The 22,667-nt window shown below is 36.0% G+C and overlaps 1 protein-coding gene across 11 annotated transcripts in view; it reads right to left on the bottom strand.

The window, feature by feature from the left end:
• UTRN (utrophin) overlaps positions 1-22,667 on the bottom strand; it is a 460,160-nt gene that overhangs the window by 144,297 nt on the left and 293,196 nt on the right. For all 11 annotated transcript variants that reach the window (XM_033093589.1, XM_033093581.1, XM_033093608.1 and 8 more), the window contains one exon: positions 2,345-2,517. In XM_033093589.1, the coding sequence (XP_032949480.1) occupies positions 2,345-2,517 (173 nt within the window). The remainder of the gene's footprint in view (positions 1-2,344; positions 2,518-22,667) is intronic.

The following is a 22,667-nucleotide window of genomic DNA, read 5'->3' as shown; positions in this document are numbered from 1 at the left end:
CTCACATGGCACTGCTGTTCTCTCTTGGTCATACTCTTTGTTTCGTATTTGTTCAGGATCCAGCCAGGAAAGAGGGATACTCTTTGTTGGAACGTCACTAACCACGTCACCTAAAAGTGTTCAAATTCTATTACCAGTGGACTGGAGCATGGTATGCACAGGCGTCCCAGGATTTGTGTCTGCCTTTTTCTCTAGACACAAACTGTCCCCTCTACAGCAACAGCAAATTCTATCCTCAGCCAGACTGAACTTCTTAACTATTCCGTGAAAACACTGTGCTATTTCAAGCCTCCTTCTTAGATGCCCTTCTCCAGTCCTCACACAGTCCATCTGGGGAATAACTATATATCTTTCAATATTCAATTTAGGAACTGCCTCTTTCATGAAGCCTTTGATGAACTTCTGAAATGAAAGTAACCACTCCCTCCTCTTAGCACTGAGAATCCCCTAGGGGCAGGGGCCATTTCTTATTTATGATTAGCAATGCCTTTAACACAGAAGTCCTTATTAAACGCTTAAATAAATGCCTGACTCTCGAGAGGTGGGTAATGAAGCTAAAAATTATTTTCAGCTAATAATTCATTTTCACATTAACAACAATCTTATGGGAATGTCTGATCTATTGTGATGCAGAAATCCACCGGCAAAGATTTCATTCTCCCATCTTCTAAAAATAACATTAAGTTATTTGTAAGATAATATTCCAGTTGTAGTTTATGAGTTATTTCTTTCCAGGTTAGGAAAAAAATGTGACTTAATAGGTTAGGCACTAACATCCATGAAATGCCAAAGATTTTGGTGTCCGTAGCTTTCCATTCGGAATGATCTGTTTATGATGTAGGCCTTCATTAAACACTCTATCCGAAAGAACTCATCTTCCAAACTCAAAATTCCAGCACCCCATGCAGTCTTTACCAGGGCCAGACCCTTGGCTTTTAGTTCATTAGACTAGATGCTGGTTTTGCTAGAACCTCAGTGAATGTTTTTCACTGTACTAACATTTACATCTTTTTCTTTATTTATATTTATGAGGAACAGAAATGTGCACCCCAGTGGCTTCTGGCCAGTTAAAAATTCAGTCTTAAACAAGTATATTTTCTCACTGTATAATACTCCATAATTTCCTCTCTTATTAAAAAAAAAAAAAAAGAGTAGTTGGCTGATGCTGACATAATTTCCAATGCGACCTTTACACAGAAACTTCCATAGTCACGCTACATCACCCCTTTCTTTAAGTGTAAAAAGAAGTGCAAATATCCCTCTATGAGCCCCAGAAGAATAAAAACCTTTCAGGACATCTCTTCAGAAAACATTAAAAAGAATCAGTTCACAATAAATAATCACTGAACATTTCTACTCTCTATAAGTCATTCCATGAAATCTAGAAACCATTTGAAGTAGATCCAGAGTCCCTTTATGTAATCAAAACAAAACAAAACAAAAACAACTAGATGCTGCAATGGACAGCCTTGACATAGATTAAGGAACTATCAGATTATCCCATTCAATCTTCCAAGCAATCATATGGATTAAATATTTACATTTTGATTTTGTAAGTGACAAAACAAAGGCTCAGCGAGTCTAAGTGACCAGTATGTAATTAGTAAAGATGAAGAGTAAAATTTAAGATCATTTGGTTTAAGGTTGTACATTTTTCAATACATTAATAATTGCCACAAGAGGGATTTTTCCAAGGTCCGTTCCTAGTCAGTATTCTGGTCCCCAGATTTATCCTTATTTATCTTTAATCTCTCTAAACGCCTATATGACTAATCAGTGTTCCACATTAGTGTCCATCAGCAATATTTAATTTCTATAAATATATCTTCAAATTGGCTAGCAGATAGCATGAAGAAGCAAAGCCTGTTCATTGCAAGAGTCCAAAAGATCTAGATTCAAATCCTGGTGTGGCACGTTTTAGTTCAAAAAGTTGGCAAGTACCTTATATTCATTTAGCCTCTGTTCGCTCATGTCAAGAAAGGATTTTACTATTTACCTGACTAGGGTTTTTTTTAGTACTAAATAAAGTCATGTTTGTAAAGATCCTAACATAGTACTTGTTCAAGGCAAACAGTAATTACCAGGTGTTGGTAACATTCTTGTTATTAGTATTATTAGGTTTAAAATATGATATGCAAATTTGAAATCAGAAACAGTTGGCAGAGAACGCTGGACATAAGTGGGCCTAAAACTAGAACTTCAAATAAGCAGTGTTTGCATTTAAATCTTAAAGTATTTCTGAGGAAGTAGCATGGTAATAAGGCTTCTTGTTCTTTTTATAATATACATGAATCATAAAACTCCCCTTCTCCATTAGTTTTATTTTGACATTGACTATTCTGACCTGATGCTAGCAGATTTTGCTTTTAAGTCGTTCCATCTTTGGTTCATATCATCCAGTCGATGCTGAAGCATAGTAGCCTCTTCAGAATTTCCCAGAGCTTTTACCATCTTCTGCCTGTTTCCATCAATACTTTTAAATATATCATTGTGAGCATCAATTTCCGCCTGGATATCCTAAAACAGGGAAAAAAAGCAAAGAGAAAATGCAAATATTAGGTATTAGTGTCAATATTTCTTGGGATTGCTATATAGAGCTTTACTTTTTATATTCCACAGATGAGGTTCTTTTTTCCTTTAAGTGAAATAGTTAATTTCACCTTAAATGGTAACAAATTCAGTGTTTCCACAATTCTTACATTATAAATAATAGCCAGCAATGTCTCTTCTAAGTATCTACCCCAAAAACCTGAAAACATTTATCCCCTATGAAAACATATATGTACCCCTGTGTTCACTGCAGCATTATTCACAGGGGCCAAAACATGGAAACAACCAAAGTGTCCTTCAATAGGTGATTGGATAAAGAAGATGTGGTACATATATACAATGGAATATTACTCGGCCATAAGATGAAATACTGCCATTTGCGGCAACATGGATGGATTTTGAGATTATCATGCTAAGTGAAATAAGTCAGACAGAAAAAAGTCAAGAACCACATAACTTCACTCATATGTAGGATATAAAACTGAAAGCAGTAAACAGACAAGACAAACAAAGAAACAAAAATCATAGACACAGACAACAGTCTAGTGGCTACCAGAGGGTAAGGGGGGGAGAGGTAAAAGAGGGTAAATGGGGTCAAATATATGGTGATGGAAGAAGTGACTCTGGGTGGTGAACACACAATGCGTTATATAGATGATATATTATAGAAATGCACACTTGAAACCTATAATTTTACCAACCAATGTCACCTTAGTAAATATAATAAAAACTTAAAAAATAATGTTCAAATGTTCAATACATTGATTCCCCAGTTCTTAAAACAGAATGTATTGTAATGTGAATTTCATGCATCAGCTGGTTAGAGTTAGTATTTCAGATTCAATGAAAAAATTTTTAATTTTATACAATTATTGCCAAATCATTGAACTTATAATCCAGACAGATTCTTTCTCCCCTTTGCACATTGACAAAACTCCCCTTAAAATATAGTTTTACAGAAGTTTCTAAAATAAAATATTACATATTTTTTATTTTACATTTAAAGAAACTCAGTAATAGTTCATCCTTCCAATCTAGTTCTAAATTTTAAAAGAATATTTTCATAAAAATGCTTGTCCTCATTAAGAAAAACTAACAACAAAATAATTTTCTCTTATTAAATAGGAAAATATTTTTATTTTTATAAAGTAAATTTTAGTGCAATTTAAGTAAAATAAGAATTATTATAAATTAATAATAAAAATCGATTCAGACTTTGAGGAAGCATTGTGGCAATCTACATCAAAAGTCTTAAAACTGTTGAAATTACCTATTCTAGGAAGATTTATGTATAAATACGTTTATCACATCAATTGTTTGTAAAGTAAAAAAGGGAAATTATCAAGCAATTCCACTTCTGGGAAGCTATCCAAAGGAAACAAAAAGACTAACTTGAAAAGATATCTCTACCACCATGTTTATGGCAGCATTATTTATAAGAGCCAACACATGGGAAAAAACCTAAGCGTCCATTGGTGGATGAATGGATAAAGAAATTGTGGGATACACGTACATGGGGATATTATTCAGCCATAAAAATTGAGGAAATCCTACCATTTGTGACAACATGGATGGACCTTGACGGTATTATGCCAAGTGAAATAAGTCAGAGAAAGACAAATACTGTATGATCTCACTTATAAGTGGAATCTAAAAACAAACAAACAAATAAACTCTTAGAAAAAGAAATCAGACTTGTGGTTACCAGAGGCGAGGGGGTGTGTGGGGAATTGGAGGAAGGTGGTGAAAGGTACAAACTTGCAGCTGTTACAAGGTAAGTACTAGGGATGTAATGTACAACGTGATGATGATGCTAACGCTGCCATATGACATACAGAAAAGTTGTTAAGAGAGTAAATCCTAAGAACTCACATCACAAAGAGAAATTTTTTTTCTCTCTCTTCTTTTTATTGTATCAATATGAGAAGATGAATGTTAGCTGAACCTATAGTGGTAATCATTTCGTAATATCTGTAAACCAAACCATCATGCTGTATACCTTACACTTATACATTGAGGTGTGTCAATTATTTCTCAGTAAAACTGGAAAAAAGTGGAAACTATTATAATACGTTAATGATAATATAAGTTTAAAATGGAGGATACAAAACTAATTACCATTGAGTTAATTTAATTTTAAAGGAGGTTTTTAAATCAGTATGTAGATTTGTACATCGTTGCATAACATACATTAAAAGACTATATAAAATAAATCAAAATAGTGTAATCTCTGTATAAGAGGATCAAATATTATTTTACTTTTCTCTTTATACTCTGAGTTTCCAAGTTTCTACAAAAATAGGGTTTCCTTTTGTACTTAGATAAATATAAGAAATTTATAATACAGAAGGTCTTATCAATTTTTTAATACTCTCCCATTATAAAGTTATCAACACAACTATCTATAATTTGGCAATTATCTTTTCTTCCTGAATAAAATGGAAACAATCTAGTTGTAGCTCCTATAATGTGACAGCCGTTATCATTCAACAAGTAAGTGTGAACTTTCAAAGAAAAAAAGACACCAGAGGGGATAATGAAGGTGTGAGGTGAGTCTCCATGAAATTGACTGGTAATGAATATTAAGGCAACTTAACTGCATAAATAAAATACAAATTTTCAGGTAATGAATCTGAGTTAGTAGAGAGAAAAACAACCTCTTAAACACTGTAGGTTTATTACCCTTCTCATCTTTGGTTTTCCTTTATAAGCCTCCCTCTTCCTAAGTTTCCCTAATTCTAAGTAAGCACAATAAAAATTTTAAGAGAAATTCTTTGAATACTCAGAATGAATTTATTAATTTGGAAGTTACTCCTGACAAGTAACCCGTGTATTCCATCAAGAACTCAGGCCTAGGGGCTAGCATCTAAGTGATAGTTCTTCAAGCATCTGCAGACCTACAATAACCAGAAGGACGCATGGAAGGGCTTTTTGTCTCCCACTCATCCAACCAGCATGGTAGGAAAATATCACTTACAGAAGGTAAGGGGCAGAACTGTTGTATTATCATTTCTGAGGAGATTTGTAACATCTAACATAACATTACCAGGGTCAGCTTTGAGAAGCGGGAGAGATGAACACAAAGTCTGCAAAATGTCTGCTCCAAATTTCCAAGGCCATTGGTCTCCGGTACCTGAACCTAATGACAAAGCCAAATGAGGCTAACTTCCAGAATATGATCTGGGTACACCCAGAATCAGGGTTAGCCACTGCACAAGAACTCTGAGATTGTTGACTCTTCTGCATTTCACTAGCACCCCCATCCCAGAGAGAGCAGAGGAGACACTGATGTGGGATCAGGGGAACAAGCCAAATACTGATTCACGGTCCTTAGGTTGGGCAACATTATGCATGAAAAATAGCAATCTCGTTATCTTAGTTTGGGATGCTTCAAATAGAAATACCAGTGAAAAAGAACAAGGAAAGTTCTCCCGAAAGGTTCTTTGGCGTCATCTCCTGAGCAACATGGTTCTATTCTTTAGGACTGAACTGTTCTACTTTAGGGTCTTGAAATACATGTAACACATCTAAAGAAATATATTTTAAAAACAACAGTTTTAAGCTTATGCTGTATAGATGTATGGCGTATGGCAGTTATTCTTCTCAAAAAGCTCAATGACACAGTGAGCAAGGCATGTCTTTGCTCTGTATTGCCAAGAAGAATCTGGCCTCAAACATCCTGTGTAATGTTTGTCCTAAACATCATTATCAATGGACCACACCTAAAATCACAAGGCAATGTTAAGCCACAACTTTCTGAAGCAGTCTGACTTACTTGTTTCCTTCCATATTCAAGAGACATAGAAAAGGAGAAGTGCACAAAGATCCATAAATAGTTTTCTAAGTTTCACAAGAACATTCCACAACATTGGGAAATTTGGATACTAAAAGCATGCAACAAATCTGGCTCCTCACATCAGATCAGGTGATGCCTTTTCCAACCGAGCCACAATGTCCGATGGAGGGAAACAGAACTACATCGCTGGCCCAGTGACAATTATTAGCATTTCCATAGAGTTTTGGTTAAGAGCACTACCAGTAATCATATATTCATGGTGAGATATACCTTTCAATATGTGGGAAACCCTTCCACACAGGAACTTTATCCAAGGTTAGGAAGAAAATCAACAACCAGAAAGTGATCAAGAAATGGAAATCAGCATACATTATGTTTTATTTAACATTTGGTAGCATATTTATTTGGCCAAATATGTCAAGAGCTCCTCAAGGCAGAAAATCATCTTAATAATTCTTCTGTATCCTTCACAGTGTCTGAGCCTAATGTAAAATAGATATAGATGATAGACACAGACAGACAGACGTATAAATGAATGAATGAATGTATGAATAAGTTCATCTTGATTGACTGACATTTTAGCCACTGTAGCGCCAGGAAACATGAGATAAATAATTAGAAAGCAATGTAGTAATCATTTTGTTTAATTTCTTCATTTAAAAAATTTAACATGGGAAACATAAAATTACTCAGAAGCCTGCACTGCAAAGCCTTGCCTAAGCTTTTCACTGGAAATTTAGAATTACAGGCAGTTAATGAATCATGCTCCTTCATAGATCACTGTGCAATGACGCACTGGTTTTAAAATCAAGATGTCAGCATGAGAGGCTGTCAGATCATGACCCTGATGTAGCATCAAATGCCAAAATAAATCACAGTTCCATGAAAAAAGGTTTCCTCTCACTGCACAGCTGGAAGCCTTGTCCAGCTAATGCTTACCTCTGTCCCCTGAAAGCCTTTCTGAACATTAAACAGCACAAAATGGTTATTGATAATTAGTTATGGGAATGTAATCCATCTAGAAACACAGAGCAATGCTCTTCCAAGCATTTAACATAAGCCAGTCATGTGCACAGAGGGGCCATAGCAAGGTATGCAAGAAGTTAAATTAACGTTTGAAAACAGAAGAAATATTTTAGGGATTCACTTGTAAGACTTGAAACAAACGTACCTTCAAACAATGTAAGCATAATGTAGAAGGTTAAGAAAAGCCAGGCATTAGAATAAAAACGCTACATCTTTTTCTCTAAGTAAAACACCATCAAAAGCCTAAGATGCACACTTACAGAAGAACCTTCCAGAAGGTGGCTACAAAAGCTCACAGAGGTTCCCTGATCAACAGTTAGTCTTTCTGTATACAACACCCACTACCCAGATCAAAATAAATTCACAAGGAAAGGAAAACTTTTATTTATTTACTTAACTATTGAACAATTGATATTTTAATATGAATTTTGCCCTTCACTGGACATTTCTTTAATGATATAACCCACACAGATATTCTATGCAAATACTTTATAATGTATAACACATACATTTTATTTCTTTATAATATTCTAAAATCAAGTAGTGGCTGTAACTATATAAGCAAAAATATTTCTTTACATTATGATAAACAAAACTGTTTGAAGCCTCGGATAAGAAAACAGATATACAGAAGAGCACCACTAAAAAGTCGTCAACAACTAAATTGGTGCTAGAATAGATTCTTCCTCTTTGATCCTCACGAACATAATTCTGGTTTAATTTTGCATGGCATATGCACCTAATCCTATATGGCCATAGCAGTGTTTTCTCTGAAGGAGTCCTGACCCCTTTCCTGAAGGTAAAGAGGTAAAATTAACAACTTCCCTACCTTAGCCCAAGGCACAGGCTAAGTCAACAAAGTTAACCATTAGGGGAAAGGAAATCCACTGTTCCTTTCTAAAGTCAGACCAGAATTCAGAGACAGTTTAGGATTGATTATCAGGAGTTCAGAAGAATTATTGCCAGAGCTTAAGGTTTTAAAAACAAGAAATCATGACTTTAAAAAAAAAACCAGATCAGATATTATCTAAAACCTAAAGCAAAAAAACAAGTAATATCATCAAAGGTCATATGTGATATATAAATATGCTTTGAGACAGTTTGTGAGGTTTCTGGGATAGTGAGTAATTGCAATTAATTAGTCAATTATTAAATGTATTGATATTATTTATAAACTACCACTTTTTCAACAACTAATCTCAAAGATTTTACCCACTCTATTAATAATTACGGATTCCCATTTTGACAGACAATAGAAAGTGTTATCACCTGGTCTGCAGCAGCATTTAAAAAGTAATGTACTTTTCCCATTTTCTGTGATTATAAATATATGTTAGAGTAGGAAAAAAGTTAAATTACTAAGTGGAACAAGTTTATAATTAACTACTTTTGAAATAATTTGAACAAGCCAACTTGCAATGGTGAAGAATAAACAAACTACATTTTAAATTCCAACACAGCAAACACTGCTATTAACAAAAACATTTTTCACAATCAAAAAAAATTTCAGATCTTGATTCTATACTGAGTGTCACTGAAACACACTAAAATCCTAGTGAATTAAAATACAGGGGCCTTGCGAGATGCACATAATATAAGCAGGTTTGATCTCACAGTGTACACAAGTTTCTTAAGAACAGTTATTAAATGTTTCATGTGGCCGAACTATTGTCCCACTTTAGTTATCAAAATCAGATAGCATAATCAGCAATGAACAGATTTGAAACCTAGTCAAGGATTATTGCATGTTAAATGTTTAAAACTACAATCCTGGGGCACCCAACTCCTTCACTCCTCACCTGTGTGAAAGCAGTTCCTATTGCCCAGAAAATTCAATTTCATCTCCTGACACACCTCCACCCACACACGTATGCACACCACACAATCTCAGTTCCTACTTTAATCTTAAAGTCATCTTTGAAGTCCCAGCTTCAATGCACTTTCTTCAGAAATACTCTACTACACCCCAATTACATTAGGGCTATCTATTACTCTTATAGATCCCCCTACCTTTGCTGAATCACACACTTGTAGTGCAAAACTTCCTTGTTCAATACGTGTGTCCTCCCACTGGGCTGTAAGCTCAGTGACAGGCCGTCTTCCCTACTCTCCACTCCATCCCTGAGCTCAGCCCAGTGTCTGATACAAGCACTCTACGAATATGTACTAAATATTGAACAAATGAATAGACTTTGAAATTGGAAGTTGACTGTGTCTTCAAGGACACATGTGTTTTAAAATTAGACATTACAAGTTGAGCTGTAAAATATAGCTTCAAATTATAATTTTAGAAATTATGAGGAAGTAAAGGAGGTAAATGCCATAATGAAAATTAAGCACTCAGTGGTTTTTCTCTATGTTATCACTTTGGGAAGCATATTTGCCAAATGATTACAAAGAGAGTGGTAGCACTCAGACACAGACACAGACACAGACACACACACACACACACACACACACACACACGCCATTAAAGAAATACCATTATCATTAATCATCTAGTAGTAAAATTATGAGTGAATGATCAAAAAATATGGTGAATGCTGCTGCCGAGTGCCATCCAACAGAAAGGCAGGGAACTTCAATACGGGAAGCAGGGTGTCGAACCTTAGTAACAGTATGTGACAAGTTTCAACTTGTTCGATGCATTCAGTCAGGTGTGAGCTATGGTTGAGAGAAGGTGTGTTTCAAAGTGTGCCGTCAATCATCCTCCATCATGACAACGCTCTGTGTCACACATCGCTTTTGGTATATGGCAAGTGCTGTCAAACAAAAACATTACTGTGTGTCCTCACCCACCTTATTCACTGGATCTGGCACTGTGTGACTTCTGGCTCTTCCCCAAAGTCAAAATGATTCAAGACATAAAAGCTGCTATGACAGCACAAGTAAAGACACTCAGGAAAGAGGACTTCCAGAACTGCTTCAGAGAGTGGAAACAACGATGCAATAAGTGTGTTCGAAGTGAGGGGGAGTATTTTGAGGGGGATTAATGGCAATGTCTTTTACTGTAATAATTTTTTTTTAATTTAAACATTGACTGTATTTTTTGATCACTCCTCATACATAAATTAATAAAAGGCAAGAGTCACCCAAAATGTCACTGAAATAAAATTATCCATCACTCTATCATCTGTGAGTGTTAATAAATGGAGCTGTATACAATGGCTGAAGTATAACAGTATATTAACAGCCACCAAAGCCATCAGATACTTCCTTTATGAAGTACTTTCAAGGAGAAAAATAATTCATTAAAGTTAGACCACAATAATATCAACTCATAAACTACATTTCAAGGAAGTGCGCTGGTGGAACAGCTTTCTGTGTCAAGTCAACTTTGAGTTCGAACTCTCCAGATAGTCACCTGGGCACACCATCACAACGCTCACCACTCATCACCTGGTTAGATAATTAGGACCTGCTTGCTGATAGGCACATCTTGTTACAAGGTCCTCCTCTTCTGGTGAGTTCATCTCAACCTCCTCTTTAGGAACACTCTGGGGTACACATGGTTCCTACCAATTGGGGCTTACTGATCCTGGGTGAGCTGTCACCTGGAGGGAAGAGTAGAGAATGCTTCTGTCTCCTGGAACCCAGGGACTCCCAGGACTCTCTTTTCTGGTTCTAGGAGATGAGAAATTAGCTTCAAGTACAACTGCCTTTCCTGTCTGTGCTGGCAAATCATTATCTGTGCACACGTGTTTTTGGGACGAGACAACCAAATATAGATCTTACCCAAGTGCCAAACATACTTATGTATATGAACAGACACCCAGTATAAACCATGAAACCGCTGGATTTCTCTAAAATTCAATATTAACCAGAATTTACCTCACAAATGAATTGCTGTCTTGAAGTTATGCTGAAGGTCTGCTGTCTTCCGGGAATTTCAATGATCTGACCAGTCTACAACGTTTCTGATTCACCATCATTGGAAGACCCACCACAATCCCAACCTTGAACCCTTAGTTTTCTTAAAGTCTGAAATGGCTTCAAGGAATACAGCAAAATTACCTTTTTTGCTACGACAACCTAAACATCAGACCAAACAATTACAATAACTGATATGAAAAGTGTGAAATCACAAAGGTTACTATTCTCTGTAGAAGCAGATCACTAATAATGAGGAAAAGACAGGGCTAAGGGAATTCAGAGTAAAGCAACTAAAGAAAGACTTATTCAGCTTCTGAAGATATCACATGGCTTTTGCATTACAGCACTAAGCCTGGGCCTTTCCCTAGAAATGGCATTATGGCTTTCAGAGTTGAGGGAAGGCAGGTAGTTAAGTTTGAGAGGTGTGAGGCAGTGTGGTACCTTTCCATAATACCAGTTTTCCTGGCAATGAATCAAGGTAGCATAGGCTAAATACATGGGGTTTTTGTGAAAACACACAAAGGGTTTTTTTCAAATACTTGAGTTAGAGAAGAATACATTCATGTACGACAACTTTCTACAAGGGAAATATTGCAAAGAGATTAACTTTCACATAGATTTTTATAAAGGCCTCTAACACAAAAATAAACATGTAGGGAGAACTTCAGACAGTGAATTGCAGCAGGATTGTTTCTTTGAATTTACCCTTTGTCTCAAAAAAAAAAAAAAAAAAAAAAAAAAACTCCACAAAAAAGTCCCAAATCCAGCCTTTGACAGGAATAAGCCAGCAGACTTCTTTTATTGTCAATTCAACTACGAAAATAAGGATAAGAACTACTATGTAGATACTAAGGTTTGGGAGTTAAAAGAGGAAACATACTCATATGACCAGAACTTGTCACTTTGTCAATAAAATGGCCAAAATGCTGAGTTAGGTTCCTAACCTCTAGTATCTGACCTAGGCTTTTAAGACTAATAGCAGCAATTATAATACAAAAGTCCAGCTATTGCCCACAATCACTGCCTCTCAGGGGGGTCTAAATAATGAATAATTCATGTATCATATGCCCTATACCTTTTTAGGAAGAAACAGACAAATCTACACAAAGCAAGCTAACAGACCTCTTTATGGTCATAAAGTTTGTCACCTGCTGTTACCAGCTGCCATAAAGATGATATTCTCTCCCTCCTCCACCCCTTTTAAATGGTGAAAAAGTTGACTGGGACCCATCCTTTATTCTCAGGAATTTAGGTGCTTAACAAGATATTAAAGCAAGAGGTCAGAGTGCACCCTGCATAGAATCCTTACTTTTACAGTTGGGGTGTGGGGCGAGATGCGGGCAGGAGGGTGCATCCAACCAGGAGAAGTTAAATTCTTCTTTCCTCATACTCTGCCCACTACACTGTTTCTATCATCAGGAGGAAGGCAATAACTGCAACGTTTTGGAAGCGCTTTCAAACGACAGGGTTTTATGCCTTTCTCCTCTGGCAACTGTAATTTTGAAGAAAAAAAGCCCACTATTCCTTTAATGAATCAATATAGTCTTGCTTACATTTGTACTTGTAATGACCCATAGAGAATTCATGGTGAAAGCCACTGAGCACATCTTTAACAACTGATACGTAATTGATTTATGCACATAATGAGAGTCCTTTGCCTCTTTCTTTTTCTTTTAAAGACTAGAAGTTGAAGGGAACTAGGTGCTTGGCATCCAAAGTTGTAGGCAGGCAGGAGCCCATGAATGGCACGTTGAGGTTTTCTGTTTTGTTTAACTATAAAGGTAAGGTAGCATTTGGCAGGCTAGACTCAATCCTAGAGAGTGCCAAGAACTTTCCTATGGAAAAAAGAACTAAATGCAAAATTAATGATCCAAGCATTAAAGCTCCACAGTGCATGCAAGCACTTCACATTTGAAATACTCAGAAATAAAAAGGAAAAGTTTAAGATCAGATGTGCCATCGTCAGTGTGAGGCATCTTCTTTCGACTCTCAGAACTGAATCTTCAGGAAAAAAGGCTGGAAAAGGCAGGGAGATAAACCTGAGGGGTAAGGAAAACAGAACCCATGCCTGGTGAAGTCAGACATTGGCATGAAAACCCGGTGTTGTTGCTGTTCTCTCTCTCTCTCTCTCTCTCTCTCTCTCTCTCTCTCTCTCTCTCTCTCTCTCTCCTCCAAAATAACTTTCAGTTAAATTACTAGCCGACTGGAGTACAACAGATCTCTTCTGATGTGGAATTCTAAAACTGACAGGCAGCATGAAAAGCCTTCCTGACTAAAGGAAAGAATTGCTCATTTGCTCTTTAGTTGGGAAAAAAAAATGTAAGAGGCTATCAAATCAAATATGCCTTAGGAATTACATTAAATCATCAGAGTCAATAGAATATCTGCCATCTAAATGCATAGTTAAAAAAAAAAAAGACAAGAAAAAGAAGGGAAAAAAAGTACATTCATGAAGTCCACTTTCTGCATACCTTTTCAAATTTTGTCAGCAATTCCCGTAAGCTGAAGTTCAGACCAATCATCGTCCAGTAGCCCTTGAAGTTTACATCTTTCCAGCAAACTTCCTTTAGACAGCAGCCTTTAACTTCCAAAAACCGTATCTTTTCCGGCTATACTTTAAAATCCTTTGTAAAATCCTTTACAAGCCTTGCCCTTAAGCTATGGTCCATGAGCAGCAGCAGCAGCTTATGCTGGGACATTTTAGCCACCCCACCGTGGGTCCGTTTTTTCATGAACTTCGGAGTTCACAAGGAATAGACCCGCTTCTATAATTTCTGGGAGCTGTGTTCCACGAGGTTAGCATGGGCTCCTTTTTCTCTGGGAAGCCCAGGATTCCCTTTTGCTCACCTCACTAATGACCTGCAGCCCACAACTGGTCTCTCCAGGGCCCCAAGCTTAGAGTTTGGTCTCAATTACACACAGCAAAAAGAAGCTATATCCTGGAAACTTGCATGAGAGAAGGCAAAAAAAAAAGAAAAAGAAAAAAAAAATGAGCCAAGTATTACCAACTTCCTCCATTCAGACTGGTTTCAGAAAGAAAAAGAAAAGAGAAAAAAAAAAAATCCTGGGTAAAGAGCCAGTTTTCAAACAGCATGACTTATGTGGAGTTCGAACAGCAAGGAGTGTACTCTTGTCTGAAGAAACACCCAAACACGGGACAAGAGGCCACCAGTTTGCACTCTCCCAGACACCCGCAGCCTGCGCAGCCTGCGTTGCTATGGTAACCACCAAGCTAGTTTCAGTCCATTTCCCTAGGTCAGGCTATGCCTAAGGGATGCTGTCAGTGCAACAGAACTAAGCTGTTTGAAAAGTTGTTCTATCGGTCCGGAGAAAAGTTCGAGCAGCAGATCTCCTGGCCCCCTTTGCAAAGTTTGTGGCATGCGGAGCGGGGGACAGAGTCAGCTCAGGCAGATTCTCTGGCTGATCTGACAGTGGTGTGGTAATCCACGTCTCTTTCCAGCAGTTGTTTATTATTTTAATCAGCATCCTCCCTTCCACCACCCCTCACACAGTTTGAAGTGAAGCTCACTCCCACTTCCTGGAGGCCTCCCTGCCCCAAAATGCAGTACATAGCTCTCAAATTGTCTTGATCCTGACTTGATCCCAGGATTCATATTCCAATTTGGAGCCCACCCATGAAAACAAAAGGGGAAAGGTGTACACGACAATACAAGTCACTAAACAAAATATGGGTGATCAATTGTATTATCTCTGAAAAGGTTTTAACAGTACAATGATGGGTAAAATAAAGGAAAGTTCTTTGATCTCATTGATACTCTAAGAGTCATTCAGAATGTTATCATCTGGGGAATTTACTGGTTGCTGCAATAAAACTTAATAAGTGAACCTACTCAAAATGCAAGTAATAATCAGTTACTTTAAAATGTGTCATCAATTTTGATGTTAAATTATTACTGGTACTCAGAGAAACACTATCTTCTGCAAAGTTTTAAGTGTAATTGCTTTAGAGAAAAAAGTTCAATTCAAATTATATCTTCTTTGCACTGTGACTATGGACATCATGCCAAGGCAAAAATGTGATTTTGCTTTTAGCACTACATAGCTATTTAGTGTACCAGCAAAAGTTAAGTGTGACAGATATGTCCACAAGAAACGTACTTCTCTAGCTGTGTGCAGAATTTCATCATAAATATATAATGCTTTTAAAAGTGACACCATCTCAAATGGAATGTTAATCTTAGTATAACTAAATTTACTCTTTGCATCAGGGCATAGAACAAAGGGGGAAAAAACCTGAAATTAGAATATTTCCTAAAAAGCTACTTAAATTACTTAAATGTCAAAATTGTCAGCACTCATTTAATCATATGTAGAAAGAGATTCTATTAACAACAGAAAAGAACAAGAACCTATCAGGGAACAGTATACAATATGGTTATGACCTTTTGGATTTGTACACCATTTTTATTTCCATTTCATTCCCAACTTATTTTCATATCAGTATTTAAATAACATGTGTTTTACATATGCGGATCTATACAAAATTTAACAAGGCTTTTAAAATATTTTCATCATTTATTCATAAAACCCAACATGTCCCCGGGGGCAAAATGGCTTTATGAGATTTCTAGCAGAATGTGTTTCACCTCAAAGTGCCCAATTCAGATATATACACAGACACTATTAATTTCAAAAAGAAGTGTGGTGAGCTAATGATTATCCAGAAATGTAAAAGTAAAAATAATCAGTGCAGTTTGGATCAAAAAAAAGCATTGACATCATCAGGAAGACCAATCAGGAATGGAGTGAAGAAACATACAGAAACTGACCAGGCTGACCCTGATCTGTGAGGGCTCTACGGCCACATGCTGAGATCTTTCAGCAGCAACAAATAAACTTTTTACATAAATACAAGACAAAAGGAACCACCAGCACCACCAACATCACCAACAGCACCAGCACCAGCACCAAAAATAAATAAGGGGAGAGAAAGAGAGAGAAAGAGAGAGAAAGAGAGAGAGAGAGAGAGAGAGAGAGAGAACAATCTTTCTCAGCTGGGCAAACTTCCAACTACCACCCAGGGTGCTGGATGTCTGTGATCAGAGACATGTGCAAACATGCAATCCTTCATGCACGTATCTGAAGACTGAATTAAATAAAAATTCTGTGGAACAACAGAGAATACCATAGTATTTCTCTAAAAAAAGACTCTTACGTTTAAAGGGCTCTTATACCAAGACAAGAACGATATTTGAACTCCAAATATCTTTTATCCTTATACAAGGCTGATGACTACGAGGGAAAAGAAGAAGGATCCTGAATATTAGGGAGTCTTCCCAAAAGATAAGAACAAGGACATTTTTATCAGCGTGACAGTCACCTGTGTTGCAGAAGTGACAAAAACAGGATAAGGAAAGAAAGGAAGAGTATATTCCCCCATGGAATTCTAGAGTGGAGTACCCAGAAGTCAGTGCCTCTGTACCAAATACTAGCTTCCCTGACATTCCCTGAAAATGCCCCATACCCACTTCTCGGAACTGACATCATTGGCTCAGGCAGGAAAGAGAACGTTTGAATAATGTTTCCTGAATTACATTTACAAACCATCAAGAACTAAGACATGGATGAACCAAGCTATGATGACACACTCTTTAGGATCCAACATGGAACCATTCAAAAGAAAATTCTTTTTTAAATTCTCACCTAATTTTTATAACAAGGTAACTATACTCTCACTAAAACACTGGAAAGCAACTAAAAATATTATTTGTAAAGTGTCAAAGACAAATAGATTACTTATTTAAAACTCCAACGGTATTCTACAAAATTCAAATTGCTAAATATTTAATATATTTTTTAAAAGTACTGTGCTCTTTGATATTAGGTTGGTGAAAAGTAATTTAATTGAGGTTTTTGCAATTTCAACTTTTTAAACCGCAACTAGTTTTGCACCAACCTAATATCTGAGTGACATGTTAGAAGTGAGGCTGGTAAAATGTAAATGTGAAGTGCTTATATAACAGTAAGCACATTTTACTATGTATTTGTGTTTGATACGTATAAATAAGTGTATTTTCTCCGTTTAAACTCTGTATACAAATTACCATCTTGGTAATATACCTTACCACTCCACAGTCATGTTTTTTATACCAAGTACCTCTTTGATACATTATCTCCTATAATCCCATAGTCATTAAGACAAAAAATAGAGGACTCCAGTGAAAGCAATACATCAAGAGAGGATGATGAAAATAAAAGTAGTTGACATTTTGCCAGTCTACCCCAGTGTGCAAATAAATTGTGAACTAATCCTCAAGTGGTGTAATAAACATAATACCACCAATCATTGTAATAGATCAACACCCAGTACCCCAAGATTCTCTAGGGAAACAATCCAGATCTCAAACATAGAGATTTAGATTCATGAGAAAGTGACGGTTACAGAACCACACAGCAGCACAGGAAAACTCAACAATATAATTAATAAAGTCTAAATGTAAATGACTTAATAAAAACCACATTCCATTGCCCAAATGAAGAGAGCTACATGGCTTTGGCCAAAACTTTCAAAGGATAAGGCATTAAAAATTTTTTTATGCTTAAAAACTGTATTTCATTAAATTTGTTTTAAAAAGTCACTTTTTTAGCAATTTCATCAAGGCAATAAGACATTGTTTAGGATTCAGTCAAATACAAGCAAAAAATACAGTCTAAACGCTTTGTTAAAGAACAATCCAAAAAAAGAAAAACAACCCATATAGTGACTTTTAATGTACCTTTCCAATTGCATATAAAGTTCAAATTTTAAAAACTATAAAGTATGTTTTTTGTTCAAAACCTAACAGGTTTCTCTTTATATGGTCAATATAAAGAAAAGAAAAGAAAAGAAAAGAAAAGAAAAGAAAAGAAAAGAAAAGAAAAGAAAAGAGAAAAGAAAAGAAAAGAGAAAAAGAAAAGACTTCTTGAGATCCTCTAAAGCGAAGCATATGGAGGTCAATAGGTGATTACAAATAAATTGGTACATCATGGCTGTATTCAAAACGAAGAGCTTCAGGCATGGGTAGAAAAATTTACTTGTTATAATCCCATTCTGACTCAAGGAAAGATCCAGGTTATAATACCTTTAAAAGGAATATGCACAATTCTCCTTTTCATAACTATCTAAGTTGGGGTTTATAATTCAAAAATAAAATAGCTTCAAGACCCTAATCATGATCTGAGATTTCAATTCATTGTCTACTGCTGCTGTAGTTCTATTAAGGGGAGACTACTCAATACATTACAGCGTTCTAGTTAATATCAGCCAGCAAACAAGTCTGTCAGCTGGTAGCTATTTAAAGTAATATACAGCCCTAAAGGGCAGAAGGTTCAATCTAAAATGGAGGCCTGAGCCCCTTGATGAAAGGCGGAACTCTCCTTTTATCCCAGGAAGTTCAGACAATATGCTTTGTATACAAAGAATTATTTTTAATGTTCATTTCTTCAATAATGTCATCTAGTTTGATAATTATACAGGTGGCAGTTGGGAGATAAAAATTATAATTCTTAAGAAAGAGACTCAACACTTTATATAGTTCCATAATCTACAGCTAGAACATTCTACTAGACAGTTTAAAGGCACAAAGAGCTTTTTCTTCTAAGGGGGAGTGGATGGATGGGGTAAGGATTGAGGGAAGAGAAACCCCAGCTGATCTACTTCTGAATTAGCCTACCAGGTGCAGGGGTCAGCCTTCAGCAACCTTCTAAATATTTAATGATTCAGAGAGCACATTATTAGGTGACTAAAAATAATTCCAAGACAAGTTAATGTTTCAAAACCATATCCTTCCTAAGAAATAGGCGGCGTCAGACAAGAGTGAAACCATCTCAGGCGGCCAAACCTCACAATTCCAGATGTCTCCTGATAGCACAGCTGGTGGGATATGCAACTAAGTCACGCAGGGCTTTGAAGCAGTTTCTTAAAGGTTTCCAAAGGTTTTCTCAATTTTCCTCAGCTATCCAGGTAGGGAAAATTAAAGCCAAAATTAAAATATAAATTTTAATAATAACAACAAACATGTCAAGACAAATCAAAATTGAAGGTCCTGTTTTCATTCACAAGTACATCATTGGTGTCCTCTTCCCAGCAGGGCTTTATTCCTGTAATCTGATATGTATTTAAGGAACTGGACAATGGGTGAACACAGATGAAGTTCAAACTAACCCCGTGAGATCAGACATGCTTCTGTGTGCGTAATATTAATCATGACTCATCTTCACTAATCTCACCAATAAACAGTCAATATACTTATCACACGAACCACTTGTATTTATAAATATGGCTCCCCAAAAATCATAAACCATCATCTCCCTTTTATGTCCTAGGTGTCTTTAGTTACATTTACTTTCTCTACCTTTATCTCACTTCCTTCATTTGTTTACTCTGAACAATGAGTTCTGTGTTATGACTTCGTTTCTTCCCAAAGATTCCAACAAAATATTCTATAGACAGTGAACCCAGACAATGTATTATGCAGCTCATAATAAAATCAGTAGGCTGATTACAAAGGGAAGAATTCCTTTGTCTGATAGAGTTAAGTTAAGCCATTACATTTCCTGGAGATTATTAGAAGCAGCAGAGTTCTCTTTTAAATATCCACCCAATTTGGGGCTGGAGATAATTTAGCAATATTCATCAAACATTAAAATTTATATAACCTTTGAGTCAGAAATTCTATCCCTAGGAATTTAATTTGCAAACATGTGTACAGACATATGTACAAGGATGCTCAATAAGTCCTATTTGACAGAGCAAAAAGCTGCAAACAATCTAAATGTCCATCAATAGGTAACTGTGTAAATAAATTATCGCAAATTTCTCACAATGGAATGCTGTTCAGCTATGGAAAAGAAGGAGATGATGGCTATGTGCTGATAAATAATCTCTAATATGTATGTATGTATGTATGTATGTATGTATGTAGGACTTATATGTATATGTCCAAAAGGGGATACTTACATAGTTACATAAAGATACAATACACAATACAGACAATATTTCTGGAGATATATAAAGTATATAAGAAATAATCTGTAATATATATATATATGTATGTAGGACATATATGTATAAGCCCAAAAGTGGGATACTGACATAGTTACATAAAGGTACAATATATGCAATACAGACAATATTTCTGGGATATTAGATAGATAGATAGATAGATAGATAGATAGATAGATAGATAGATAGATAGAATGTGATTACCTCTGGGAGAGGGACTGGAGATCTAAGTGTCTAGAATGGGACACTTTATCTTAAGTCTTTTGTACTGGGTGAAAATTTTACAGGCACATGGTACTTTTTCTACATAAAATTAAATCAATATATAGATGAAATATTCCCAAGTAAAAGACATTTATCTTTCTAGGTAGAAATCTATTCAAAAAATGGTGGCATCATTAGATTTGAAGGTAAATGCCGCCAGAGACAATCATTTTTGTCTCTGAAAGATTCAGAAGTTTTGAAGTGCCAGATGGTCCGACATTCTAGCAAGTGAGCCCTCAACAGAAAAAAGCCTTCGGCAGCAGAGGGCTGGTCAATGGTAAACTTTTCTAAAGGAGACAGAGACAAAGCCTTTTTGTTCTCCTAAGTTACTCTATAACTAGTAACTCCAGCTTATTTAACTATAACTTTGTGTCTCAATAGGCATTATATAATTTAAGTCCTTCTCTTTCCAAGGAAACCAGTACTCCTATTGTCATCTAATACTGTGATATCCTGTGGTATAAAATGTTTTGCAATGTTTATAAAATTAGTTGATAGACACCCCCAAAACAAATGTCTAGCCTGATTTCCTCAAGGCAGTTGAAGTGTGGCTTCATCTCTCAAGTTGGGCTAAATGATTTGACCTAGTGGGCTGGCAGCGTGTGAGCGTCTACTTAACGGCTAAAGACAGGTTGCAGGACAAACAGCAATTGTGTTCATGGATCTAAGTTACAGGAGTGAGAGAGAAAATGCCATGGACCCTGCCCTGCGTGTCATTTCTGGAGAAGACGTGCTTGATGTGCTATGAAGGTTACGCTAACAAAATACTGACGGGAATTGTTCCACTACAGGTGAAACAACCACTGGACACCAAGATCAAGTACCTTCTGGTTTAGGGCGTTATCAAATGGTAGAAGGAGGTTTATAATCTCTAGCTCTCAGTTAAATATTATCAAACCAAGTAATTTTAAGCACAATTTAAATCCAGAATTTGACCTGGCAGGTGTTTTAACTTTAAAATAAAAATATGGGATGATTGTAGCAAATGTAGTATTTATATAAAAAGAGTACTGGCCTCAAAGTCGTAACCTTGGGAGGCTAAACAAAGACCCAAGTGATGTTGCTAATTGCACAAAACCTTTTCGGAATATTACTTCAGAGATGTCTTTATAATTAACGAAAGATCCACATAATAAAATTGATCCAATTTTTTTCAATCACACCGCCACTTTTACCAAAATTATAACACCCATCTTGAGCACCAACCAGACATTCCTGAATGACTGTTGGTAATGTGCACACTCATAATACACACTCATACGTCTAAGGTCTATCATTAATAACTAGATTCCAAAGACAATGCATGTCATTAAGGATGCTACAAAGACTGCGTAATATTGAAAAGCATGAACCTAATTTAGAAAGCGCAAATGCAACCTAAATGTTGCTACAAAATATTCTGATGATATTCTTTGACTCATCCTACCCCATCTGTAGTCCCACTTCCAGAGCTGTTCCTTTTTAGCTGTGGCATATGTGTGTGTGTGTGTGTGTGTGTGTGTGTGTGTGTGTGTGTGTGTGTGTGTTTTAAATCCCTCTTAATTACCTTACAGCCCACAATACACTCTCATAGTTCAGCATGACAAGAATTTAAATCATTAGATAATTTTCTCATTAGAAATTATGAAATCAGATCATACTACTACTATGATAGTCTGAAAAGCAATACAGAACATTATCAACACGAGAAAGTAATAATTGATATTACATATGAACTAGATTATTTATTTGTATTATTACATCCCAGTCGTATTATATCTTTCATGGGATAAAAAAGAAAGAATACTCTTGGAGTCAAGGAACCTGGTTTATGATTTCATCTACAACACTCATTTTAGCTGCTTGACCAAGAAAAAGATACTTGAACCCTCGTCTGGACCTTGATTTTTCTTTGTAAAATGATCTTCTGACACTTCAGCAAACACTCAAACATTCTTATTAATTAACAAAGATATTCACCAGTACTATATTATCAGTTGGTCATTAGTTTCAACAAAAATTCATTGATAGATAATTTTAGCTACATCACAATTAATACTTTCACATAATTCTATGCAATACGAGGAGTGCCTGCATTGAGTTTTCTGTATGTAGAAGTAAAAGTGAAGGTTCTACTAAGTTTTCATACATTTCCAAAACATTAATAAAAACTCT

The sequence above is a fragment of the Rhinolophus ferrumequinum genome, chromosome 3 (assembly GCF_004115265.2).
Source record: "Rhinolophus ferrumequinum isolate MPI-CBG mRhiFer1 chromosome 3, mRhiFer1_v1.p, whole genome shotgun sequence".
Taxonomy (NCBI): Eukaryota; Metazoa; Chordata; class Mammalia; order Chiroptera; family Rhinolophidae; genus Rhinolophus; species Rhinolophus ferrumequinum.
The sequence above is the reverse complement of the archived record's forward strand: the minus strand, read 5'-3'. Positions and strand labels throughout refer to the sequence as shown.